General features: G+C 35.9%; 6 protein-coding genes across 12 annotated transcripts in view; 2 read left to right on the forward strand and 4 right to left on the reverse strand.

The window, feature by feature from the left end:
* The window catches only part of LOC113474194, a 2,800-nt gene extending 2,548 nt beyond the window's left edge, over window positions 1-252 (reverse strand). The window contains exon 1 of the mRNA XM_026834298.1: window positions 44-252. Coding sequence (XP_026690099.1) covers window positions 44-248 — 205 coding nt within the window. The 5' untranslated portion in view covers window positions 249-252. The remainder of the gene's footprint in view (window positions 1-43) is intronic.
* A 2,493-nt stretch (window positions 253-2,745) lies between these two features.
* Window positions 2,746-4,882, reverse strand: LOC100187358. 5 transcript variants are annotated; one of them, XM_026834292.1, is made up of 6 exons: window positions 4,568-4,882; window positions 4,238-4,301; window positions 4,085-4,144; window positions 3,892-4,006; window positions 3,361-3,555; window positions 2,746-3,306 (listed from the first exon to the last, which is right to left on the reverse strand). In XM_026834292.1, the coding sequence occupies exons 1-6, from the start codon at window positions 4,681-4,683 to the stop codon at window positions 3,092-3,094; spliced, it is 765 nt and encodes a 254-aa protein (XP_026690093.1). In that variant the 5' UTR covers window positions 4,684-4,882; the 3' UTR covers window positions 2,746-3,091. The 5 variants fall into 5 exon arrangements, with proteins under 5 accessions (XP_026690093.1, XP_026690091.1, XP_026690092.1 ...); XM_026834290.1 differs by having other exon boundaries at window positions 3,892-4,144; window positions 4,568-4,879; XM_026834291.1 differs by lacking the exon at window positions 4,085-4,144 and having other exon boundaries at window positions 3,892-4,026; window positions 4,198-4,301; window positions 4,568-4,879.
* A 3,207-nt stretch (window positions 4,883-8,089) lies between these two features.
* Window positions 8,090-10,002, reverse strand: LOC113474196. The gene is made up of 2 exons (XM_026834309.1): window positions 8,531-10,002; window positions 8,090-8,470 (listed from the first exon to the last, which is right to left on the reverse strand). Exons 1-2 carry the CDS (start codon window positions 8,886-8,888, stop codon window positions 8,241-8,243), a joined length of 588 nt encoding a protein of 195 aa, XP_026690110.1. The 5' UTR covers window positions 8,889-10,002; the 3' UTR covers window positions 8,090-8,240.
* Window positions 10,003-10,247: 245 nt separating this feature from the next.
* Window positions 10,248-22,364, reverse strand: LOC100177808 (armadillo repeat-containing protein 6). Of its 2 annotated transcripts, XM_002125626.5 has the most exons (11): window positions 22,163-22,363; window positions 21,822-21,939; window positions 21,584-21,730; window positions 21,055-21,144; window positions 20,835-20,972; window positions 20,219-20,371; window positions 19,721-19,866; window positions 13,329-13,460; window positions 12,610-12,747; window positions 11,010-11,127; window positions 10,248-10,480 (listed from the first exon to the last, which is right to left on the reverse strand). In XM_002125626.5, the coding sequence occupies exons 1-11, from the start codon at window positions 22,283-22,285 to the stop codon at window positions 10,383-10,385; spliced, it is 1,401 nt and encodes a 466-aa protein (XP_002125662.1). In that variant the 5' UTR covers window positions 22,286-22,363; the 3' UTR covers window positions 10,248-10,382. The 2 variants fall into 2 exon arrangements, with proteins under 2 accessions (XP_002125662.1, XP_018667222.1); XM_018811677.2 differs by lacking the exons at window positions 10,248-10,480; window positions 11,010-11,127 and adding an exon at window positions 11,907-12,017 and having other exon boundaries at window positions 22,163-22,364.
* On the forward strand, window positions 16,254-19,151 carry LOC100175484. Its single transcript, XM_002125420.5, has 3 exons — window positions 16,254-17,364; window positions 17,778-17,963; window positions 18,311-19,151. Exons 1-3 carry the CDS (start codon window positions 17,251-17,253, stop codon window positions 18,881-18,883), a joined length of 873 nt encoding a protein of 290 aa, XP_002125456.1. The 5' UTR covers window positions 16,254-17,250; the 3' UTR covers window positions 18,884-19,151.
* Window positions 22,365-22,445: 81 nt separating the features above from the next.
* Window positions 22,446-24,885, forward strand: part of LOC104265653 (poly [ADP-ribose] polymerase 14-like) — a 6,319-nt gene continuing 3,879 nt past the window's right edge. The window contains exons 1-6 of one of the 2 annotated variants that reach the window (XM_026834220.1): window positions 22,446-22,531; window positions 22,702-22,859; window positions 23,029-23,100; window positions 23,637-23,840; window positions 24,121-24,229; window positions 24,611-24,859. In XM_026834220.1, coding sequence (XP_026690021.1) covers window positions 22,707-22,859; window positions 23,029-23,100; window positions 23,637-23,840; window positions 24,121-24,229; window positions 24,611-24,859 — 787 coding nt within the window. In that variant the 5' untranslated portion in view covers window positions 22,446-22,531; window positions 22,702-22,706. Of the gene's footprint in view, window positions 22,532-22,563; window positions 22,860-23,028; window positions 23,101-23,636; window positions 23,841-24,120; window positions 24,230-24,610; window positions 24,860-24,885 lie in introns of those variants that run through there. The other variant, XM_026834219.1, reaches the window with a different exon arrangement.

Genomic DNA, 24,885 nt, shown 5'->3' on the forward strand with positions numbered 1-24,885 from the left:
TTTTCCCCCACCCTACTATACTATTATTACGATAAAGACAAACCTTCTCTCCTGTCATTAAGTGTCTCTCCATTTACAATTGTTTCTAAAATTCCAATCGCTACATCCGCGAAAATATTGTTGGATTTCGTTGGGAATTTAGGAAGAAAATAAGATTGAATGATGTGATCAAACTCGTTTTTAGAAACGTTTGCGGCTTCAGCAATATCTTTCCAACCATCAGGATTGTAGTCATTTTGAAAAGCCATCGCTGATATCCTTTGAAAAAAATAAACTTAGCAAAGTCCAAAATATAGTATGGGGTGGGAAAAGCGGGGACAAGTTTCCTCTGTGTTTATTCTTCTTCCTTCCCATTTGGTAGTAAACAAAGAATATTTACAGAATTATAAACATAAATGGCAAATAAGTGGGATCTCGTTTGTATATTACTGTGGGGTAAGATGAACAAAATACTAATAAAAAAACATCGGACATTAAGGTAAGTATACGTTAATTTTAAACTTACACTGTCATATTTCCTTGTAGCCAGTATGGACTAAAAAGAGCAGCAAATTCAACCCCCAACTGCGTTAATACGAGAAGGATTAAAAGAACACCAGCAGCAATCAACTTGTACCTGTTCTCGACCATAATGAACCTCTTATATATTCTTGAACTTATACCTTTGAAAACCTAATTAAACACTCGTTTTAAGCAAAAACATTTATATTGCATTAATTTGCGTACTAAAAAACTCTATAAGAAGCGATTGATTCGCCCCAATTTATTTATTTAAATTATTCCCATTAAACTGTCTATAACAGGATATATTCTTAACTTTGTAATGTTGGATTTGATATATTTGTATTGGCGGTTTAACGTTATAGCCAAACTTGTATTTCCAAATCGAGCCTGCATAGATCTATAACAATTGTTTTTTCTTCAAGTTTTACTGGAGTTAATAATTGACGACAATAAGACGCTGAGCGTCACTTTACCATAGAAGGACATTGATGAATAAATAGTTGATTGCCGAACTAACGTTTTCTAGAAAGACACACATAGCCTACTGCTATACATGTAATTATAACAGCGGGATACGTTATGGACATGGACCTGTAGCACACCTTTTGCGATATATCTGTATACTTAGGCATTTATGCTATGCTACCTTTGTAAGTAATGATTAGCCGAAGATTTGTTTCTTGTTAATAAGTTAAGATTGTTAAGTATACATTAAACATCTTCGAGCAAAACGGTAGCGTATTACACAACATATTCTTCAAAACTGTATTTGCTACTACCAGTGTATATGCCCTTATACAAACCACCAACACGTCTTTTATCAAAACACATTGTTATAGAGGTAGTGGCTTCAGCTATAGAGAAAATAACCTCAAAAATGAACACATAAGCTGCCCAAAGGTCTATGAAACGAGAAACCACACAATCTTTGATTGCTAGTACTCATAGTAGGGTGGGGTAAGATGGGACACCTTTAGCACATAATATCTAAATATCCTGATCGTATTTTAAACAGCTAACAATGGGGAGTCGTAGGGATACGCTTTTTATAATTCTTAGAACGTTTTTTTTTATTATTACCAAATGAGACATTTACTACCAAATAGGACGATATTTTTGTGGTGTGCTACATTTATGACGTTGTAGTTTACCGTAATAAATAATCGCGTTGTAAACTATACTGGTAACCACCTTCAACGAGGAAAGTACCATGCAAATGAGTTGGTGAGTAATTGGAAATGTCTTTCGCACGGAACTGAAATTCCTTCCAGTTTTGGTTTCAGTGCGAAAACTGCCATGCGCGAGAATCTGACATGTTACCTCGTACATATGAAGACAAGCTACATACGAAAACAAGTGCGTCAAACTGTGGGGATGTGAAAATGAACAAGTAAACAGTATCAACCTTTCATTTTCTCAACGCACTTAGTGGTAAACAAAGGACATTCAAAGAATTATAAAACCGTATCCTCACAACTTTCGATGTTATTTATTCTAAACACGATCAGAATATTATATTATGTGCTAAAGGTGTCTTATCTTCCCCCACAGTACTATATATTGATAATGCTGTTAGATGTTACGCGTTAAAATTTAATTGACAGCAAGCCTTTATTCCTTGTTTAGTCCAACCAGTCTAATGAGATTTTGGTACGATAGTTAAAGCAGTTGTAAAACAGTTTAATTTGGTAAATTAAGATGTACAATTAAGAACACTTCAATTCGTATATAACACAGAACATAAAAGTTTATTTCGCCAATCAGAATGATGTTTCTTTATTCTTACTTGACCATATTATATTTACTCTAACTGAACCATGAAGTTTCTTTTAAAGCATCATTGTTAAAGCTACGCGCCACTGGTTGGGCTCAGCTTACATGCAAATAAGTCTCGCCGCAAAAGCCCTCGCAAGCACGCAAGGGAAGTACATTTTGTCTCAGAGTTGTATAAAACTAAAAGTGTGTATCTAAATACCTTCACTTAACATTTCCATTAGTTTTTGGAAGTGTAGTAGGATGGGGAAAATGGGACACTTTTTTATTTGATATTCCCGTCCCGTTTTGTAGTAAACAAAGAACGTTTAAAGAATTATAAAAACCGTACCCTCACGACTCCCATAGACCGTTGTTAATTGTTTAAAATACGATCAAGATATTTGAATATTTTGTGCTAAAGGTGTCCCGTCTTCTCCTACAGTACTGTATATACTGTTGCTCAACGAAGCTACGCATAACCAAGTGTTGCGTTAACTAAGCGGATGTATTTACAATCGTATCAGCAATACACAAACGGTATAACAAGTTCATGTAACTACTATATAAACATATAAATACGTAGGCTACAGTTTTTTTTGTCATTTTGGACTATACATAAAACTTGATTAGTTCAATTTGGTAAATTTAGATGTGTGTCGTTTTATAAGATTTTTACAGAATTATATTACAGTATTCTCAAGCCTCTAAAAAGCGTTGTTGAAAGTGGGAGCATTGGGTTCTATGCCAATATAGCTTCCATCTTACCCCACACCAATGTATTATCTATATACAATGAAACACGGTCAATCAGTTTAGCCACCAACATTACGTCTCATGATTCTCTGTTCGGATTTTCTCTCATTTCGTATCTTTGCCGATTTTCCTCATTTTTCTTTTCTTTCTTACTTGTATCGATGCTGAGTAAACCAGTAGTAATTGAGAGCAAAACGGAGGCAATTAGCACGTAAACACTAGGGCCGAACTGTATATCGGTCAAGTCGTTTGCGGTGTATGCGAACATTGCATCGGAAACCGCAGCGCTAACACCTGTATAATACTACAATTAACAATTCTGTTAGTACCAAAGCAAAACAAACGTACTTGCAGCGTAGCTTGATGCGGCCACATCTTTCAATTTTTTGACGACAAATTTTAAACAGGTGCGGCATGTTTTACACCCCTTTTCGCATTTTCTGCATCCACAACATTCGCTTATAAGAAGGCTCATACAGTGAAACAAACTGAACGTTGATGCCACAAGTGAAATCATAACAAAACCAACCACTGATTTCAAACCTATATAGTTTTAATTAGAATTAAAATTGGTATTTTTATATAGTGGGGTGGTGAAAAACAAAACACAGTTTCATTCTATTTTCCCATCTCATTTAGTAGTAAGCAAATAACATCTAAAGAAATATAAAACCACAACCTCAAGACTACTATATAGACCGTTGTCAATTGCTTAAAACACGATCAGGATTTTTAGATACTATGCGCTAAAGGTGTCCCATCTTTTCCCACCCTCTTATATAACTTCTTAAGAAACACTAATTTGCAGGTTTAGGTCGCAGTCAGGAATACGATTTTAAAATGGGATGTTTTAAATCTAGAAAGATAAACATAACTTACCCTCCCTGTTTTCATTGTTGGATTTACCATTGATCACCGTCTGTAATATCCCTATTGCGGCATCCACGTAAATAGCATTTGGGTCAATTGTTGTGGGGTCTGTTAGCGGAGGTGCCTGTACTGGTGTTATTGGACCAAGTGGATCGGTGTTGTTATTCACCACAATTGTTGTGGGGTCTGTTACCGGAGGTGCCTGTACTGGTGTTATTGGACCAAGTGGATCGGTGTTGTTATTCAAGGTCATGTTATTCACCACAATTGTTGTGGGGTCTGTTACCGGAGGTGTCTGTACTGGTGTTATTGGACCAAGTGGATCGGTGTTGTTATTCAAGGTCATGTTATTCACCACTGCCAAACGATCTTCTAGTCTATCTGGGTCAATAGGATTTTGAAATGTCTCCACTGTCGCCCTGTAAAATGTGAATTGTATATTACGGTTTAATTGCTTAAGTGATTGCTTAGTAATTAGTGTACACTTTAACCAATACATAAATAGGTATTGCAATATTACCTTTACCGGATTCGGTTTATGACTTATACACAATGACTTGCACACTTTACAGTATAAAAAGCCTTGTTTAACATAACATTCAAGATAGCGGCCTTTCTACATTATAACGACCTACCACCAAAACTGTTAAGTTGAACTACATGGCAAATGTATAGACATACTTACAAGGTCGTGGTGCCCACTAACCATTTTGGCTCAAAGAATGCGTACAGTCCCAACCCTATCTGTGCTAAACACAGGAAAGCACATATCACAGCAATGGCCACTACCTTTTTGTTCATTATAAACTTTTCTTGAAATGTCTACTATATTTCGTTAAAGATTTTTTTACAGTTTTGCTTTTGTATGCGTGGTTCTTATAGAATTAAAAGAATTCCTAACAGTACTACAGGCACTACATCAACCCTTAAAGCCAGTCTTGAGTCGTTATATAGCTATTATATACATTTGTCCTCGAAGCTATGCCGAGGGTAACTAAAACGGAACCATATACGACTGGCTGCTTTTCAAGGGGGTTGCGTGAGAATTCACGGCTATTTTTTTCTTAATTTACCGACAAAAAAATACACAGGTGGAATTTATGTCAGTTTTCTCTCTCACCTTACGTGTGTCGGGTGCAACTGAACTATCAAAATCGGCGGTTTAATACGGTTTGACAAGTATATATTTAAAATATGAAAATTAAAATTACGCCTTTTTTAATTATTAAAAATATTTCCGTTCTACACCTACTCATAGTTGTTATCGGATTGTGTGGAAAGCAGGAGGCCTTCTTTGTAATTTTCCAAAATATTCTTTTTGTCGGACTTCCTAATAATATTTTCTTTCTTCGGCTTTTCATCAACGTTTTTTCTGGGGCCTGGTAAACATGTGACGTCGATAGGCATCTTCGCATGAGTGGGATCTTCTTCATTTGGATTATCTTGATTGTTAATGGGCTCTATTTTAGAAAGGCTGTCGTATTCTTCTTGCCCACTTTCACAGTTATTTTCCGAAGAGAGGAGTGGTCTGTATTCTCCTGCTAAACTAATATTTCGCCTTCTCTGAACTATTTCGTCCTGCATTTCTTCATATCTTGATAACATAAAAATGAGTAGTATGACTGCGATAATAGCTACTCGAACAGCGCTGGCGAAGAGAAGATAAAAGCTGTGTCCATAATGCGATTCTTTGCCAGTGCCGTCAGCTGAAAATCCAAACACTGCACATGCTGTTCCCGCACTGATAGTGCCTAAATAATTACAGGGTTATTGAAAGTGGAACTTCTGTTGTTCCAAAATCATTATTGTTGTAGCATGTCTCGGTCTATCAGATTTGCCCAGGCAATTACCCACCGGACTACTTGATTTGTTACTTATAAACATCATATATGGGACAATAGGCTACTTACCAGCAGAATAACAATGAAAACTGAACCAAATAAGGCGAAAACAGAAGTTACATCTGTTAATAGGACATGTATCTGCGACTATTCAAATATAGGTAACGAATGCAGATTGTATCAACACAATTCCGGTGGAAACAATCGCTATCATTGCGAATCCCAAAACGGATTTTAGGCCTGCCAAGGAGAAATTACATATATTTTATGTAAAAAAATTAAAATAAAAAAATTGGATATCTAGTATATATAGAAGACCTAGAAACGTATAAAGGTGATTGGCAGCCATGAAATGTATATGTATATATATGCACTCACGGCCTACTAAATATATAGTACTGTGGGGTAAAATGGTAAACCTTTAGTACATACTATTCAAATACTCTGACAATAATTTAAACAATTAACAACGGTCCATGGGAATCGTGAGGATACGGTTTTATAATTCTTTGAAAGTTCTTTCTTTACTATACCAAATCGGACGAGAAAATAGAATGAAATGGTGTCCCATCTTTCCCCACCCTACTATACCTCTAGTAAGCCTCTACTATAGGATTCTGTACTCGGAGAAATTAATAAAAGGCCTTCTAGAGATATTTATAGTATTATAGACCGTGGTACACCACCAGCGCAACCCTATATACCTTCTCTCGGTTCTTTATACGTTTGACCATTTATGACTGTTTCAAAAATCCCGATTGCTACATCTACATGTATGTCGCTTGAGTCGTTTGATAAATGAGAAAGGGATAAAGTTTGAACCAAAATTTCAGATTCCTTTATGGAAATATTTGCCGCTTGAGCCAAAGTCATCCACCGTTGCTGATTAAAGTCATTTTGAAAAGATAGCACTGTTTCCCTAGAGGCCTAGAATAAATTTAAATACTTACCAACTTGAAAAATTGCATATATACAGTTAAAAAGGATTTGGCATTATTGCAGAGCTTTGATAAATTAAAAAATAAACATTATACGAGTTTGGCAAAACAATATACCTGTCTATTGTTCAGCGAAAAATAACATGACTTTTTTCTCTTAAAATTCAATAGCGAAGAGCAAGGAACTTTCAAAACGAAAGACTTTAAATCAGATTACAATTAAAACTAGCAGATTCCTATCGCCTCGATTCAATAACAAGTACACATATTAACATGGAACTGTTTGAATTGGTTTATTTGAACTTACACTGTCATATTTCCATGAAGCCAAACTGGACCAAAAATGGCAGCAAATTCCATTCCTTTTTGCGTGACCAGTACGATCAACAACAGTACTGCTGATTTAGTAAGTGATATTCTGATATTGCACATTTTTATCGTATACTATATGGTACAGCAGCAGATAAAACTTTGTCTCTAAAATTTTCTGTTTATAACGAAAAACTGTACAATTCTGTTCTACAATCGACCAGTTCCCATATTATACACGCACAGAGAGTAAGAATGGAAAACCGTTACTCCGTATACCTTTATAAATCAACGTTGGCAGCATGATTGTCTCCCAGCAAACAAAACAAATCTTTTCGTCTTTAGCGAAGGCGGGTGTTGACCTGTTCATCATATGCAAATATAACATGACTACTTATTAACGTCATGACCATCTTATATTACCATTTTGCCACTACATAGTCATAGGTTAAGGATTAACTTTCTGCGACTTGATTGATGTAGTGCGTAAACGTCTTATAGCAATACGTTGTCATTGAAGCGTCATAAGAGAGCGATTTGACGGTTAAAAACGTTTGTGCATATATATGTGTAACCATAGAATATTGAACATTTGCTCAGTATTCTATGGTGTAACCAAGTATATATTCACTGCGTTTTAATAGTTTTATTTGACCAAATTCTGTATTTAAATGTTTCTTAACTTCTATTAACTTAAGGAGTTTAAATCATGTTAGTGTTATTCTTCTCAGTTGTAAGGTGAGCAAGTTTGCATTTATAAGTTCCTTTGCTTTTCTATATGTACTTTAGAACTTTAATATGTTTAATTAAATGTTATTTATTTAATTTTCACTTTGTATCGTCTGTAGGGTGTAACGGTCACGCCTTTTATCCAAAACAATATTTCTTTCTTTTTTATCAATAAGCGTGTTTTAACAACTGTTGTTTTACCGTTACTACCCGTCTTTTCGGTTTTGTCAACTCTCTTGTTCTTCGCTATCGTGACCGAAGAGACGAAATAAATTTCATTCATTCATTCATTTCATTCATACTTTAAAACCATATACTATACTACAGGGTATTGTTCAGAATTATAATAGTGAGCATGATTAGGTAAATAACGTTAAATTAGGTTCACCGAAATTAACTTTCATTTGTATGCTTATTGATAGTCGACGTCGTTACAGTTGATACTGTGTAGCCTATCATTCTCTAGCAGTATCAACAGCAACAAACATAATTTACGTAACTTAAAAGAGACAGTACAGTACTGTTGTCCTATATCAGTTTGTTAAGCTCGTGAGGTTGCTCGGAATTCCATATTCTGCCGTCTGCGGTCGCTTTCTTCTTTGTCGTTAAACTTTTCTACTTCTCTAGTCTTTACTACATAGCTTGCAGATCCACCAACAACGGATACTGCAATGCCCGCTATCAAAAGGTACAGGTTCTTTCCGTATTTTGCATCAGCTAGGTCGTCGGCGGTAAAAGCAAACATTGCGTCAGTGACACTAGTGCTGATACCTTTGAGAATAATTATAAATCATTATACGGTTATATAGGGACCGGATATTTTGTGCGCACCTGCAGAATAGCTTGTAGAACTAATGTTATTCAACTTTGCAATCCAGTTTTTTATTCGTTTTCGGGACGCTTCACAACACGAGTCGCAAGATTTAAATCCGCTGCACCACACACTAAAAAGGAGGGTAATGGAATGGAATAGACTCAACCCTGAAGCGAGCAATGATATCATAATGAATCCAACAACTGACTTCAAACCTAAAACAGAAGGAAATTGTAGATTTGTGTTACGCACAACAGTATATAACTTAACCTTCCCTATTTTCTTCACTTGTTTTTCCATTTTTAATTGTTTCAAAAATACCGATTGCAGCACCAATGTAAATGTTTTGAACAGTGGTGTTCGACAGATCGACATGCCGAGCCTCAGCAAACAGTTCAGTTTCGTTTGCTGAACTGTTTAGTACAGCCATTCGATCTTCCAAACGATCTGGATCAACAGGATTTTGAAATGATTCGACCGCGGCCCTGTAACATGTTAATGCTTATAAATCGTCTTAAAAACTAACCGTGAAGTTAAGTGTTTGGCCGCAATATGATTATTTTTAAAATGCACTAAAACTAGTTCATTGTTTTGCATTTTCTACAGTAGTTTTGAACAAACACAAATCCAGCTATAACTAACTTACAACGTCATGTTGCCCACCAACCAGTCTGGATTGAACAGAGCAATCATTTGAAAAGTGATTTGTACAGTGCTACAGATTGCACACAGCAACGCAGTCATAATTATCTTTGCAGACATTCTTCTTGCTCTGACCAGCTAGTTTCAAATCAACTGGAATTTCAAACTAAACAACGCCCACCACAACCGAGTCAATAAAGTTATAAAAAATATGGTTGGTTAAAGAATTCTCGTATAATTTTAATTATATTTGACTAGGCCGTTAAAATAAAGGCCCTCCCTTTTTGTCTCTTGTGTTTTCTTATGCATCAGCTAAACAGTACTGTACTTCTACACAATCTACAGCCATTTAATAAATCAGTTCAACATCTTATAGTGCGGTGGGGGAAGACGGGGCACGTTTTAATTTACTTCCTCGACCGTTCTGGTAATAAACAAACAACATTCAAAGAATTTATAAAACCTTATCCTTACGACTCCCATAGACCGTTGTTAATTGTTTATAACAGGATCAAGATATTGGGATACTATATGCTAAAGGCATCCCATCCCACCCTACCATATATATTTCTTCGTTTTCTTGCTCCTGGTAAACAAAACCTACTATTCAAGCAAAAGCACAATGACATTTAAATGAAATCGTAAAGTCTCGTTTTTTATCGATCCTATATCTTCAACATATTAAAGAAAGCTCAAATCCAGATAAAAGTATTTCAACCTATGTCCTATATTAACTATTTCGAACGGTTGAAAACCTACTAAAAACAAATATAGTAGGGTGGGGAAAATGGGACACCTTTTTGTTTTATTTGCTCATCCATTTGGTAGTAAACAAAGAACATTCAAAGAATTATGAAACCATATCCCCACGACTTCCATAGACACTGGTAATTGTTTAAAACACGATCAGGATATTTGGATATTATATGCTAAAGGTGTCCCCATCTTCCCCACCCCACCATACTATATGTCTTAACTTGCCAATATATCCAACATAACAGAATGTTGTAATACCAAAAGAATGCAAACGTAAAAAAAGAATCGCTTTTCTATCGTATCTCCTATAAAAATGCTGTAAACATCATTTTCAAATTGCCTATGTGTATAAACCTCCGTGTGTATAAAAATAGGATAAAAAAATCGCCAAAAGAAAGTTAATAAATATATATCGACTACATAATGGTTGAAACACTCAACACAACAGTATAATGGTGACAACATCATAAACTAATAAGTGATCCCAACATTCTCTCCTTTCCATCTTTCCTTTAGTTCAACATGGACTTCTAGATCCCGCAATGCAGCTTTGCTTTCATCTTCTAGTACTGTGAAATGACAAATATGCCAAAAGGTACAACAGTTACCAACTTAGTACATAATACAGTATGGTGGGGGAAAATAGGACACTTTTTACTCAATTTTCTCGTCCAACTTGGCAGAAAACAAAGAACATTCAAAGAATTATAAAACCGTATTCTCAAGACTCCATTACACCGTTGTTAGTTGTTTAAAATATGATCAGGATACTTTGATAATATGTGCTAGAGGTGTTCCATCTTGCCCCTAAATACTATACTAAACATTTTATGACTGACAGGCATATTGTCCAGACTATGTTCTATTCTGTATGGGTGGGGTCCTGTCCTACAGCCAGGTACGCCAAGAGGCCTTGAATTCGGGGCCTAGATTGAACTATTAGAGCGGAATTTCAGGGGGTAAATAATAAAACAACCAAGTTTTAGGCATTTTAGTGCTTGAATGGCATATCCGCTTCGAGCTACGCAAAATATTTATTATACACAAGAACGTTTAATACCAAGCATGGCTGTAATAAATGGTAAATAATAGTTTTACCTTCTTTGTGCAACAACCTAGCCTTACGTATCAGTTCGTCAGCTCCATTCTCAATAAAAGCTGTCGAATGTTGGCGCGTTCGAGCCACTAAGTTTCGGATGGCCATACAAGCTTGTTTCTAAAAAAGTGACGGCAGCTTGGTCAGGCAAATAATACAAAACTGCATAGTAGCGATATTACACATTGTTGGTGTGGAAAACTGAAGCCAGTAAATTTATAGCAGGTTAAGCTGTTAAATAAAGATGTTTTTACTATCTTTTATCAGCTTATCTGGTAGTAAACAAGCAATATTTACAGAATTATATAAACGTAACGTATCCTCACGATTTTTAAAGAGCGTTTAGTTAAAAACACAATTAGAAAAAAATAAAACATTGTGTGCTATCTTACTTCACAGTACTTTGTATATCAGTCCGTTTCGGTTAGTTTAAACGATATAGTAGGGTGGGGGAAGGTGGGGCATCTTTAGCACATAATAACCAAATATCTTGATCGTGTTTTAAAATAATAACAACGGTCTATGGAAGTCGTAAGCATACGGTTTTATAATTCTTTAAATGTTCTTTGTTTACTACCAAATGGGACGCGAAAATAGAATGAAAAGGTGTCCTATCTTCCCCATCCTACTGTATGTGTAGAGTGTAGTAAAAATTAAACATAAATAGATACGTAGTATTAGACAAACATCGAAAACAGAGAGCGTATCAACTTAATATGACAGCTGCATACATTATTAATAAGCACAGAGCACACAAGGCCAGCGTCGCTAAACTGTGCAAATTACATTACAGGTAATAGGTAATAGGTTAACCGTTTAAAAGCATGATCTTTTATTAACTGTCTATAGTGGATTAAACCCGACCATAATAGGCAAAGCCGTTTTATATAATTCAGTTATATAGTAGGGTCTTTGTAGGGTGGGTAAGATGGAGCATGTTTTCGTTCTCTATTCTCGTGCCATTTGGTAGTAAACAAGAACTATTTACGGGAATATATAATCCGGCGACTCTTAAGAGAACGTTATTAATTAAAAAAAAAACACAATCAGTAAAATGGGATTTATGTGCTAACGGTATCACACCTTCGCCCACCCTACTATATATCACAGCAAAGCATACAGTGCTGCAGTATTTTGCGAAAAACAACCGGTAACAGTTGTCAAAACTGACTTAACTTTGCGGTAAGTAAAGCAAACAACGTCTAGGTGGGACAAACACGATTGCGGGAACAACTATTTGCTATATTGTTATGACTATTTGCATGCGGGTATAGATTGTGATACTGACAAACTTGTAATCCGTTTTGATAAACAGTATAGGTGATTGAAAGACATGGGCGTTGGTGTCAAACTAATTTCTATAGCGCATGTTGTGTTATAGGTGTTTTTTTTTAGTATACCATGTGGGGACGTAATAACAAAACTGTTAAGTGACAATGTTATGTAAACGATCTACGCTATTTCAAGTATTGAATCAACTACGTTCGGCATTCAAAGCTTTAACAAGTTATCTGATAACAGTTTAGTGCTTAGTGGCTGGCGACAATTGAACGCTGGAATGAATTAGAACCAGTTACAAAAGCGATCGATTCTAGAACGCACCTGGACGCCTGCATGCTCGCTGTGAAGTTTCATCGCTTGCACCATCAGTGGTGCGGTGTTTTTCGCCATTATGACGTCACAGTGAGATGGGTTACGTAATGATAAAGTGGTGATTGCTGCGAGACAGGATTCGCAGATCTATAAAAGGTGGAATTCGATTATAAAAAGGATTTGTGTATGTGATAACGTCAAAAACAATTTAAAGTACATTATTTTTTATATAATTAAGTTGCAGGGTAAGAGGAGTATAGAATGAGCTGTTTTTAAATTTGCATGCAAAAAATTATAATATAGTAGAGTGACCGCTGTCAATTGTAAAACACGACCAGAATACTTGGATTTTATGTGCTTAAAATGTTCTATCTTCCCCCACCCTACTATACGTTCTATTCTATAGAAGTGAGGTCTTTTTTAAGGACCTAGATTTTGAATAGATATATGCGTTGGAGCGAAAACCGGTTTTGGCGTTTTTAACACAAACCCAGTGAATTATATATTACATATCGTAGGGTAGGGGAAGATGGGACACCTTTAGCACATGATATCCAAATATCCTGATCGTGTTTTAAACAATTAACAATGGTCTATTCTATGTCTATGGGAGTCGTGAAAATACGGGTTTGTAATTTTTTGAATATATCTTTGTTTGCTACCAAATAGGACGAGAAAACAGAATGAAACGGTGTCTTATCTCCCCCACCCTACTATACAATAAATACCTGTGCATTGGAGTTGTGTTTTCCAAGCACTTGAATCAGTAGTTCAGCACCACCTGACTTGACCACTGCTACTTTTACGTCATCGTTGCCGCTTATCGATTTAATGAGAGTGATGCAATGCCTCACTAGGTTCTGCGGGTTAAAAGTCAAGTGCGTTTAATGATTTGTGAATTCAGATTGTTGCAAGGCACAGGTAGACTATATTATACACACTAACTTTTGGCTTTGGAGGGTAACCTTATGTGAGCATATTGCAAGTTGTCGAAAAAGAAATAAAAAATGGTCAGTTTGTACGGGACGGTAAACGTAAGATGCTGTATTTATTAGCTTGTGAATGCAGTATATAGGCGACTACAATATGCAGTGAACTTGTTGGTTTGGTTGGTCATCTAATCTTATATGCAAATTGCAAGTTGTAGAAATTAAAATGAGAATGATCAGTTGCTATTTGTAGTTAACAATATAAAAAAGGATTAAAATGAGATCAGTATTAAAACGTGTGAGAATAAATAGCAAGTGGCAGAGTAATTTAGTCGGGGATATTACATAAGTATATAAATAGTACGAGAGTGTAGCAACATCGTAAGTCGATTTATGGCAGTCTGCCGATGAAATATCGGTAAAACGACGCGCATTAGATTAAAATGACGATGTCGGTTTGTGCTTAAGGTATAAGTCTTTACCAATACTAGAAAAAATGGAAAATTGTTATAGTAGTTTGACTAACATTGAGTTACAGTAAGACTGCCTTGTTGGGGGCAAGTCAAATAATTCAATGGGTAAATGAGAGTGTTTGTAATGAAACAAACGATTAGAAATGTAGGTATGATTCACTATATATAGATGATGAGAATATGGCAACCAATAACTGACATTTCTTTCGTTTTCAAAGTCTGCCTAAGAAGCGCAAACTCCGTAGCGTCACAGGTGAGTGACGGTCACTGGAGCGTGAAAAGGACGATGACGTAATCACGAAACTATTAGCGTCGCATAATAGATGAACTAGCATACCTGAGCAGGTATCGAGACATGTTGGTCAGAACGCTATGTCCGTAGCTGGGCGTGTTTCGTATAGGTTTAAGTATCGTGTTCTGCTACTGCGCTTTGTTAGTTTAAGTCGCGTTGTTGCGGACCAAGCCAATGGCTTTTGCTCTAATTGTAGGACTTGTCCGGTTAATATTACAGAGCATAGGGATACGGTGATAGTTTTGTTTAAATAGTTTTTAGCAGCAAAGGGTTGTTTGGAAATGAGTGTTGTTTGTCCAGAGCTTGTTTTTATGGACGCTAACATGTGTTTAAGTTGGCGTTCATAAAACGAGAGATGCTCATAATATAAAGAGAGTTAGTTTAGTCGGTGAGTCAAATATGAAATTCCAGTCAACCTGGAATATGGAATTTTTAGTATTTCAAAGAGCTTAGTTTTCAACAAGTATAGACGATAAAGGAGTATAATGTGCTTTGCACCATCGCTTAATTGACAGCACGTCAAGTAGTTACGCTTGGAAAAGTTACAGACACTTGATTTTTGCTGAGAGGTGTACTACTACTTCGTAAGGTGGCATTCTACTGAAATGCCATACGGCGAGGCACGCCATATAGGACGTTGGATTTAGGCCAGAGTTGGTTCTATTACCCATATACATAAGGTGGTATAGGAAATAGAATTTAAAACCAGTATTTCAAACAGTTATTGGTGTTACAATATCCGTCGTAAACGTTGTCACCACTAACCAGCTGTGGGCGTAATGTCGCTGATACAATTTCAGCGATAAAATCAAATGAAATCATCGTTTCTCGACCACGACTTTTGTAGTGAAAGTCGTAAAACCAGACGCGGTCGAAAGCTCGACATATTTATCGTTGCTTTCATTGTTTGGTTGTCTTTTGGCGGCGAGTAAGGGAAGGGGATTGAATTGCCGGGGTTTTCATTGTTTGTATGGGAAAGAGAAAAGAAAGTTTGAATGGGACGAGTGTTGTGTGCTAGATTAGTGTATGGTGTAAATGTCGCATTGTGGTGTAATACAGTATAGTTTATTAGCTAAAACAGTAAACTAATACAGTTTTTAGGAATTGGGAAAGCGCTATAAACTGAAAAGGTTGAGACAGTTTGAGACTTCAGTTTTTGAGGTGTGTATAATGTGCTTGTTTAATGGGGAAAGTGCTTGCATTGTTTTAAGATATAACGTGTCAGTTTTGGGTAGACGTTTCATGGTGTGAATTTAATCAGACACCGCGACGCGTGGGTTCGTTAACTTTTCCTCATGGGACGTTTTCAAAGCTTGAGTCACCCAGCGCGTTGAATGTAGTTTGTTTGACTAATGGAGATGAAGTAAGCGCAAAACATGGATCGATATTTCCCAGGAAAAGTTGCGGGATTTGGGTTCAAAAATCGCCGATAATCCGTTAAGTGCAGACGCCTTGCGTGCTTTTAGTAGCAGCAGTGCCTGGTTAACTAAGCGAAGCTATGGTGCGGTGGCGATGATCAATAACATGGTTAGCGTCACGTTCAAGTTAAATTAGATTGACGAATGGTGCGGTTGCGTGGGGTCGACTTTGTCTATTCTAACGTGCGCGGTATTCTGTAAGTCGGTTGTAGGAAATAGCTTGTGTTTGTGAAGCGCGGCGCCCGGGTGGTTAGACCTTAGCCTGGTGGCAAGAATTAATCGCTATCTTAGATTGCTTTGAACGTCGGATAGCATTTGAACTGGAGATGTATTGAATTTGCCGACTTCAAACGGTTGAGACTCAACTAATTTTGGAACGAAGAACAGTTAACGCATCAATGAGAATCGAAGTAGGAAATGGTATTTAAGTTGAGTACATCTTTAGTGTTTTCACTCGTTTGTGGCGGGCAAGAAATTTGAATCGCGCGCTGCATAGCCTCGGGCGTAACCGCATAGTGATGGATTAATTTCGCATTTATTTTGTGTCGTTTCGATAGTCCAGCGAATTTAAATTGGTGTGCGAAAGTGTGTTTGTTTGGCGTGAAATGTAAAATGTACAGGAAAGAACAGGTGTTTTAAACAGACTTTTATGAATAAAGTGCTATGCTGATTGCTGGGAGTTCAGGCTAATTGCTTTTCGTTTATAAAGAGATTGATTTGTAATTAAGGCTGAATATATTACGTATAAGGTGTGGCCTAACGGAAATGGCGAAACTTAAATGCTTGATTTTTTGGTTCAGTATGGAATTTGTTTAAACGTAGAGGCACTTACGGGTCAACCAACCGTATAAACCACACGTCGTTTACTCCTAGGCACTGCAAAAAGTAACTGTTGCGTGCTTAAAACGCACAAGTGGTTTGTATCAAACTGAGAGGCAGCTTGTTCATGGTGAAGCGTGCTTAAGGCAGATAACTCGGTCAGTTGAGTAAGATTGTATGGTCGTTGAGTAGTTGTATCTGTGCAGTGCTAACTTTCAATTTATAGGCAAGGTCATACAGGGCGGGTTTTTTTCGTGAAATGGTTTAACTTCAATGTTTTGGCATTGTAAGATATTCAGTGACTAGTTAGTGCAGGGGTTTTATCAAAATCTAAAAAATAAAACATCTGAAAGCAACTATACTTTGAGAGGCTACAGTTGCAAATTCACCGCGAAAGACAAAACGTTATTCGACCGATTAATAGTCTCATTAATTTTACAACGACTTCAGTGTGTACCAACGTAGCAGACAATTTTGTGAATTGTTTGCATTTACATTTCTAACCAGTAGTATCATATTTACTTTGTGAATTGTTTGCATTTACATTTCTAACCAGTAGTATCATATTTACTTTGTGAATTGTTTGCATTTACATTTCTTCTAGTAGTATCATATTTACTTTACATCGCAATTACTGCCCTATTCTATAAACATTTTCCGTTTGTACAGAGTAAATATTACATACTGGTAGCAAAAGTGACTGTTTGTCCCTAATCAACATGAAAAGTGGAATGCACTACCGTATACAAATTGTCGGAAACACTGGTACCGTGAAAAGAATGGTGGCATCACTGTACTTGGTGGGCGCGAAGAACAGCGATCAAGTTTTAAAGGTATGACTTGACAAAGTTTTAACAGTTTTGATTTAAACATTTTATAGTAGGATGGGGTAAGATGGGAAATGTTTTTACTCAATTTCTTCGTCCCATTTAGCAGTAAACAAAGTATATTTACAGAATTATATAGCCGTAGCCCGTCGACTCTAAAAGAGCATTGGTAATTGTCAAAACACTATTAGAAAAATTTTTACCCCACAGTCCTATAAAAACAAAAAATCCGAGTTTTAAAAACTTTCCTTACGTTTACTGCTGGATTTATTTTTTACAAATTTGAATATTTAACGGAAACGTACTTAGTCTAGTGAAGCAACAAAGCATGTTGGTGCAGGAAATACCGTCACTACAGTGTTGTAGTTAGTCGATACAGTGCAAGCAATAGAGACCGAATTAACGCACTTAATTATCAGGTGTGTATATGCGACGACCTACCACACGTTATTAACGCTGTCGAGGGACAGCAGAAAACAGCGCCCTCTCACGACCAAATGGAGACAGGGTTACTCATGCAAGTGGCTTACGGGCGCAGTTTGACGGTGTCTGCTAATGTTGTGAACGAAGACGACAACGTGTGTGTTATTGCGCCGCAGCAAGAGGTAGGAGCGTATATACTCACTTGTGTTTTATATTAATACAGGAAGGTGGAGAAAATGGGACACCTTTTAACTCTATTTTCTCGTCCCATTTTGTAGTAAATAAAGAACATTTAAAGAATTATAAAACTATATCCTTACGGTCACGACTCCCAATTGTTAATTGTTTAAAACACGATCAGGATATTTAGACATTATGTGCTAAAAGTGTCCCATCTTCCCCCCATTTTTTAAAAACACGAATGTATGTATTCGAAACAAATTGCTATCCGTGTAAAATTATTGATGCATGATACAACTATTATTATATTGCTGTAATAAACATTTTAATTAACACGTTTTACTTTCAGGTCACCATTCCCGCACAAGCGGTTTGGGAATCAAACGTCGCGTTCGCCACTGACTTCCACGTTCATATGCGACGCCCATACGAAGACGCATCAGTACAGATCGCTATTTCATCAAAAGATGAGCACGGCAGTGACATTCCGCTAATCGTGCCTTCGCGTGTACACGTATCCTGGCATCCAAAGGACGTGGCTGGCGTTCAGCGTATTAGGAAAACTTGGGAAGCGAGCGAGGAGAAGGCGCAGACTATTCCACGGCAATACGACCCTTCCGCTGCCCGCAAAACGACCTCTTTGCCCCGATACCAGCAACCGAAGTACCAGAGCCTGGAAAAGCTGTTGCAAGGAAGGGTATCGCCACGAGCGCCTGAACCCCAGCTAAACGGCATACACCCTGCTCCTACGGCGACTACTTCTTCACGGTATGGGGGAAAGCCTTTGCCGGTGCAGGACAAGAATTGGAATGTGGTGACGTCACCACGTGACGTCACAGAGACCAGCGAGGACCAGAACCTACCGCAGTGGGCGAAAGGTTTGGGCGATCAATTCGACTACGACGACGTTGTGGTGGTGTGAAGGGCTATTAAGGCTAAATAACTGCAGAATCAGAAGGACGCGAGATGGCGAACGAGAGCAGAGAGGCAAAATATCGGCGAGTGACGTAACGCGGAACGCACCTACCGCCAAGAGGGTTGTTCGCATTCGCAAGATAAAATGAACACTAAAATTACCACGTGTCAACCGTTACAATGCATTTTTTTACTTACAAGTAACTTAACCATGTACGTTGGTTTAACACTAAACATGTGCTGGTATTAACAACAAAAACATTGCTACTTGCATATTCATTTGTTTAAAGATCCAAGAGACAGACAACAATAAAGACTTATATAAACATCTACCAGCAAAAATCAGGAAAAATCAAGTCCAGAAAAATTTATATTATAAGAGATATATGTTTCGCCTAAATAGCATAGTCAGTCTCTTATTCTAACCAGCCAAAGGTAGCACAATTTAGACCATTGACTATAATATGAGAGTTAAGCTCTCTTTGAGCCGACCAAAACCAAAACATAGTAGCGTGGGGGAGACGGGACACCTTTAGCACATAACATCTAAGTATTCTAATCGTATTTTAAAAAATTAACAACAGTCTATTCAAGTCGTCAGGTTACTGTTCTATAGTTCTTTAAATGAAAAGGTGTCTCATCTTACCCCACTCTACTGTACATTGTCAACACACACACCAGCTACATTTTTAAGCAACCACTCCCGTTGCATTAAAAAAGCTGATATATATAAAGTACAAAAACAGATAAGAATATCCTCAACATTATATTACCCAAAAGTAAACATGTTTTATCGGGCCAATGACACTAATGCTTGGAAACCTAGAATAAATACTGATCTTACCTGTCGTTCAAGATGCTTGTCTATCATACCAAGTATAACATCCAGTCCTCCCATGTCTACGAGCTGTTGGCAAAATTCACTTCTTACCATCAGTTTACTCATAGTGAGGCAGAGTTCGCTGGAGATGGCGGGGTCAGAGGCGTGCTCTGAATAAAAATTCATTTAAATTGAAAATATGTTTGTTCTTGAAAAATACAAGAATATGAACCATCACTGAATTGTTTTTTAAAGAGACAGACAAAAGCAATTAAAATGATCAATGATAAAAATATAAAACTCTGTACATTAAATACAAATAGGATACAGGATTGATAAATAAATAGTAGGTGCAAAAAAAACTACTTTTGGATCACATCACATAACTAATTTTTAATAAATAAAACTAAAAAGCTGTAATTTTGGCATCTGTAACATTATTTAATAAAGCAATCTAGTAAAAACCATGACAAACCCCCCAAAACTCACAAATTTGTTTCGTTACTACAGCTTATAACACACCTCTCATAAAGTCGAATAGTCTTTCCATTCCTTTATGTTCGGTCACAATAAGCTTTGTGTGGTCGTGGGCTTTACCAAACTGTACTCGGACATCATCGTCAAGAGTGAGCGAACGCAGCACACCACACGCTTCTTTCACCACTTGTGGGCGATCTAGAACCAATTACTTTTTTAGACTTTATGTTTAATTAATTCTATCCTATAATTAGTAAATTGCATAAATAAAAGGTTGGTTATGTAAAATTGTAATATATACCATATATATATAATTCTATGGTAGTGGTGGCAAAGTTGGGGCACCTTTTCATTCTATTTTCTCGTGCCAATTGCATTTGGCAGTAAACAAAAAACATTCAAGGAATTATAAAACCCTATCCTCATGACACCATAGACTGTTGTTAATTGTTTAAAACACAATCAGGATGTTTGGATATTACGTGCTAAAGGTGTCCAATCTTTCTCCTCAGTACTCTAGTAATAAAATAATATTATAAAATAGAACCAGTTAGGAGTTATAAATAATTTTCTTTATATATTAAGTTATTCACTACTTGAAATACAAAATCCAGCAGTAAAAGTACTGTTCTGTTAAATCTTTTTTCATGAATTGAATTACCTTTAAATTTTTCAGCTGTGGATAACACAATTGCAATTCCATCTTCTTTTACAAAATTGACACGATTTTGTTCATGTTTTAGACATGAAAACTTTAATATTTTTAGCACTAGTAGAGCTATTTCTTCATTGCTGGAGTCTAAAATTGTAAAAACAATGGGTTAAAATAACATATACACATTTGACTCTGTAATGTGTAATTGAATATGTGTTTGATTTACCTTTGATGATAGACAGGAAAAAAGCAGTTGCTTCTTTTGAAACCAGGTCAGGCTGTCCGTTAACTAATGCACTGAGTGTCTGCATGCAATCTGTAAACAATACTAAGTAAAATTACACTTTGTACAATTAAGAACAGTTAAATTTAACATAATACTACACAATGCCAAACCAGAAAGAACGGTAATTAAAATGATAAAAATAAAATAAACATTGCTCATTTTTTAATAGTAAACGTACTATAGGCTATATATCAAATACACCCCACTCCAGAGTATGGCAGGTGCACCGGTAGTTTTATTTACAAATTTTGGTCGTGCCCGCCATAATTTGTCCCACGCACGCCAATCAATTAAACTGTATCTGTATACAATCGAGTAGGATTTCATACTGTGACTTTAAACTGTAAATGCTTTGCACATCAACATTTAAAAATTGCATGTGTGTACGCAAAATTTAACCCTTATGAACGAGCAAGATCTCATCAGGAATTGACATACCCTACAGACTTAAATACATCTAAGTATTCACCGTTTAAAAGGTCCAGATCATCTGCATTAAGTTTACAGAGCTCAAACAAAACAACATGAGCATCTGCAATTTTTGAAGCTTGGTATCTTTTTGCAAGATCACTTTGAAACTTCTCTGTTAAACTTAATAAGGTTTTCTTTAAAGCATCTGTTGTTAAAAATATTATTAGTTTAATATTATATGTGAAATGTATACACATTATATTTCAAAGGTTTAAAAATTAGGAGATTAATTTTACCTTTTTCTGTGGAATCGAGATCTGTCGATTTGTATTTTTCAAGTGATTTTGTAAGAGTTATAACCTCATGCTCGGCATTCATTCCAACTTCTTTAATGATCATGCCCAAGCTTATACCCTGTTTATTTATAGTGGTGGTAGGTAAGTTAAAACAGAAGATATACATTAGATTTAATAATTATTTGGCTGGACAAAAAAAATAAAACTATTATTAAATAAACAGACAACAAAACTGGTTTAACATAATAATAAACAAACAAAACAACAATTAACTGTTTGAATATGGAATAGAAAACAAAATAGCCAAGGAATTAATGCCCGAAAGGCGGAAATATGTTTACCTGTGAAAGGAATTGATTAATTGCATCTTCAAGAGCTTCATTTGGTTCCATGTCAAAATCGTCGATATTTTCCTGCACAACCGCATCGAACGTGGCTTGTGTTATCGCCTTCACTTCACACATGTTTCTTTATTTCACTAAAGTACCGACAACTTTATAAAAAAGAACAAAACTAGAATAGAAACTAAATTTTTCTCTGAACTGAAAATGGTATTCATCAACCGTGACGAAACATAGACAAATAAAAAATACTTTATTACTGCTGTAAAAAAACGGAATTGCATTTCTTAACAGAAAAAAATGCCATTTTATATTATTTATACCTCTGGACTCTGACATAATTGCCCGTTTATATTGAGTTCCTGAAATGTAAGTTTAATATTTGACCATTTTTTTATATTTGACTCTCAGTTTGAGTGCGTGTCCAAATGGGGAATTCCCTTATAAAATCCCCCGCCTCACGATTTCTTTATTTTCTGTATGTGTTTTAAACCTAATGTTCTTTCTGTATAACTAAATTATAACAATTTTAAATCTAGAAAATATGGCGGAGTACTTCTACGATAAATGGACAGACTTTATTGAGTGCTGGGTCACACCAGTTACAAGAACTCTACAGGAAAAAATGTATCAAGCTTATGTAACAATTTGCTTTGTTGTTAAAATCATACATCTACACTACCTACACTTAAAACAGGCACGTATGTCTGTATACTGTATGCTATTTATAAAACATTTCAATATGGTTAAGAATAAAAACCTTTTATGCTATCAAGTACTTGGGTAAAGGTTAATTATCAACTGCATTCAAATATTTGAGTGTCAACATATATTACTATTTGTTTTTATTGTGTTTGATTATTTAGATTTATATTGCGCGAACTTTGCATTGCGCTCTTTGTCAACTCTTCATAGAATATCGTGAAGAATTATTCCAGGTTTGTGGTTAGTGCATGGCGTATTGCCGCAATATTACTATTGCGTATGTATTTAGTGGCACGCAATACTAAATTATAGCAATTGTTTAACTTTTAATGCGAAGCTGATAGTCACCAATTACTTCTAATTTAATTTACGCTTTATTCCTGCTCTATTTTCTCTCCTGATAATATTGTGCTTATTCCTTTTAATATCACTGCTGTAATTAAATAACTCTTTTCTCTATTTTTTTCAGACTGTTACCAATCATAAAACAATTTTACTTTTAATGTTCACTTAACCTTTATCTGCCTCAGTTATTAGTGATTGAATTGTAAGCTTCATTTGTGGCACAGTACTATATACCCTGTACAGTACTATATATTGTAGAAGCATGTCATCAGCATTAAACATTATGTTATTTTCATTAAACCTATTTCCTAAAGGCATGATTGCATCTCTTTTTGTCACTTTTACAGCACTATACTTCCTTTTCGAGAAAAAGCTAGATTTACTGTTGTGTTACTTTGGTTGCAGTGAGTTGTAATTATTCCAGGGCGTTTTATCTGCTAGTACAATATTAACACCAGCTTTGGAGCAACAGCATAACTCAATCGTAGAGGCAAAAGTAAAGCGGTTTATAAAGAAGTTAAAATTGCCGATATTAAGTCAAAAATACAAGGAACAAATTTCATGTGCACTTAATGTGTATTTCTATCATGTAAAACGTATGGCTGCCGAAGCCAATAAATCCAGCCAAGTAAGTTGATATATTAATGAATGAATTTAACTTATTTATCTTCGCATAACAGTGCAATAAAAACATAGAAGTTAATTTTATACACCTGATGCCAGATTATGATTTACCACATATGTAACTTTTTGGGTGATTGAATAAATATTTTTTTATGTATGGCTGACAATTTGACAATCTATTGAGTTAAAGCATTTTTATCATACCTGTATAAAATAATGTTCTTCACTCTGTTTTGTTTAATGTATTTATCGTTAAAATTAATATTCTTTACCTTAATATTTAGGATTTTCAGTTCGGGCAAGTTGTTGTTCAGTTGGTAGCTGGTGACATTGTAAAACAAGAATGTGATGTCATAGTAAACAGTGTTGATTCTTCATATAACTTAAATTTAGGTAATCTTTTTATACCATACATAAGATACATTTGAATGAATGAATGTGAATGTAACTTACTTTATCCTCGCGTGGCCGGAAAACGACAGTCATTATATGCCAGCTTACGAGTTACCAAGTATGTTACTTTGTGGGTGATTATTTTTGGGGATTTTTTATGTGTGATAGCTGATAATTTGGATAACCCATTTATAGTGACCAGTGACCACTGGATAACCCATTTATAGTGACCAGTGACCACTGAGCAATTGTTATGGTGCTGGGTATATTACTTATTGTATTTCCGTGGCAAGGAAACTTTATATGTGTAATTTTTTATTACAGTAAATTGTGTCATAGTTTCTTTTTTGGCAGTATCGTAATTGGTGACTTCTATCATAGGCAAAATATCTGCATCAATATACAAACACGTGGATAAACAAGTCCAGCAAGAATGCCACCAGAATCGCATAGATGGATGTGATTACTTTCGTTTAACAAGTGCTGGAAGTTTGCCTTGCAAGTGGATCTTGCATTTCGTGGTACCGGATGATCTTCAAGAGATGTCTGATTCATTTCTGCAGCTTTTGCAGTATGCTGATTCTGATGCTTTGCAAGCTAAAACAATTGCAGTACCATGTCTTGGAATGGGTAAGTTCATTTTTCTTGGTAAGCAG

Source organism: Ciona intestinalis, chromosome 4 (genome assembly GCF_000224145.3).
Source record: "Ciona intestinalis chromosome 4, KH, whole genome shotgun sequence".
Lineage (NCBI taxonomy): Eukaryota > Metazoa > Chordata > Ascidiacea > Phlebobranchia > Cionidae > Ciona > Ciona intestinalis.

Excerpts from the sequence above, each read along its gene's own strand:
- LOC100187358 (XM_002125190.4), bottom strand. The coding sequence starts at position 4,683 with ATGAACAAAAAGGTAGTGGCCATTGCTGTGATATGTGCTTTCCTGTGT. Across the intron at positions 3,556-3,891 it reads CAACAATGAAAACAGGGAGG|GTTTGAAATCAGTGGTTGGT; the intron begins GTAAGTTATGTT and ends AAAACTATATAG. Across the intron at positions 3,307-3,360 it reads CGCATCAAGCTACGCTGCAA|GTGTTAGCGCTGCGGTTTCC; the intron begins GTACGTTTGTTT and ends AGTATTATACAG.
- LOC113474196 (XM_026834309.1), bottom strand. The coding sequence starts at position 8,888 with ATGTCGATCTGTCGAACACCACTGTTCAAAACATTTACATTGGTGCTG. Across the intron at positions 8,471-8,530 it reads TTCTACAAGCTATTCTGCAG|GTATCAGCACTAGTGTCACT; the intron begins GTGCGCACAAAA and ends TTATTCTCAAAG.
- LOC100175484 (XM_002125420.5), top strand. The coding sequence starts at position 17,251 with ATGAAAAGTGGAATGCACTACCGTATACAAATTGTCGGAAACACTGGT. Across the intron at positions 17,365-17,777 it reads ACAGCGATCAAGTTTTAAAG|GTGTGTATATGCGACGACCT; the intron begins GTATGACTTGAC and ends CTTAATTATCAG. Across the intron at positions 17,964-18,310 it reads TTATTGCGCCGCAGCAAGAG|GTCACCATTCCCGCACAAGC; the intron begins GTAGGAGCGTAT and ends TTTTACTTTCAG.
- LOC100177808 (XM_002125626.5), bottom strand. The coding sequence starts at position 22,285 with ATGTGTGAAGTGAAGGCGATAACACAAGCCACGTTCGATGCGGTTGTG. Across the intron at positions 21,731-21,821 it reads TCTCGATTCCACAGAAAAAG|ATGCTTTAAAGAAAACCTTA; the intron begins GTAAAATTAATC and ends TTTTAACAACAG. Across the intron at positions 20,973-21,054 it reads TTTCCTGTCTATCATCAAAG|ACTCCAGCAATGAAGAAATA; the intron begins GTAAATCAAACA and ends TTACAATTTTAG.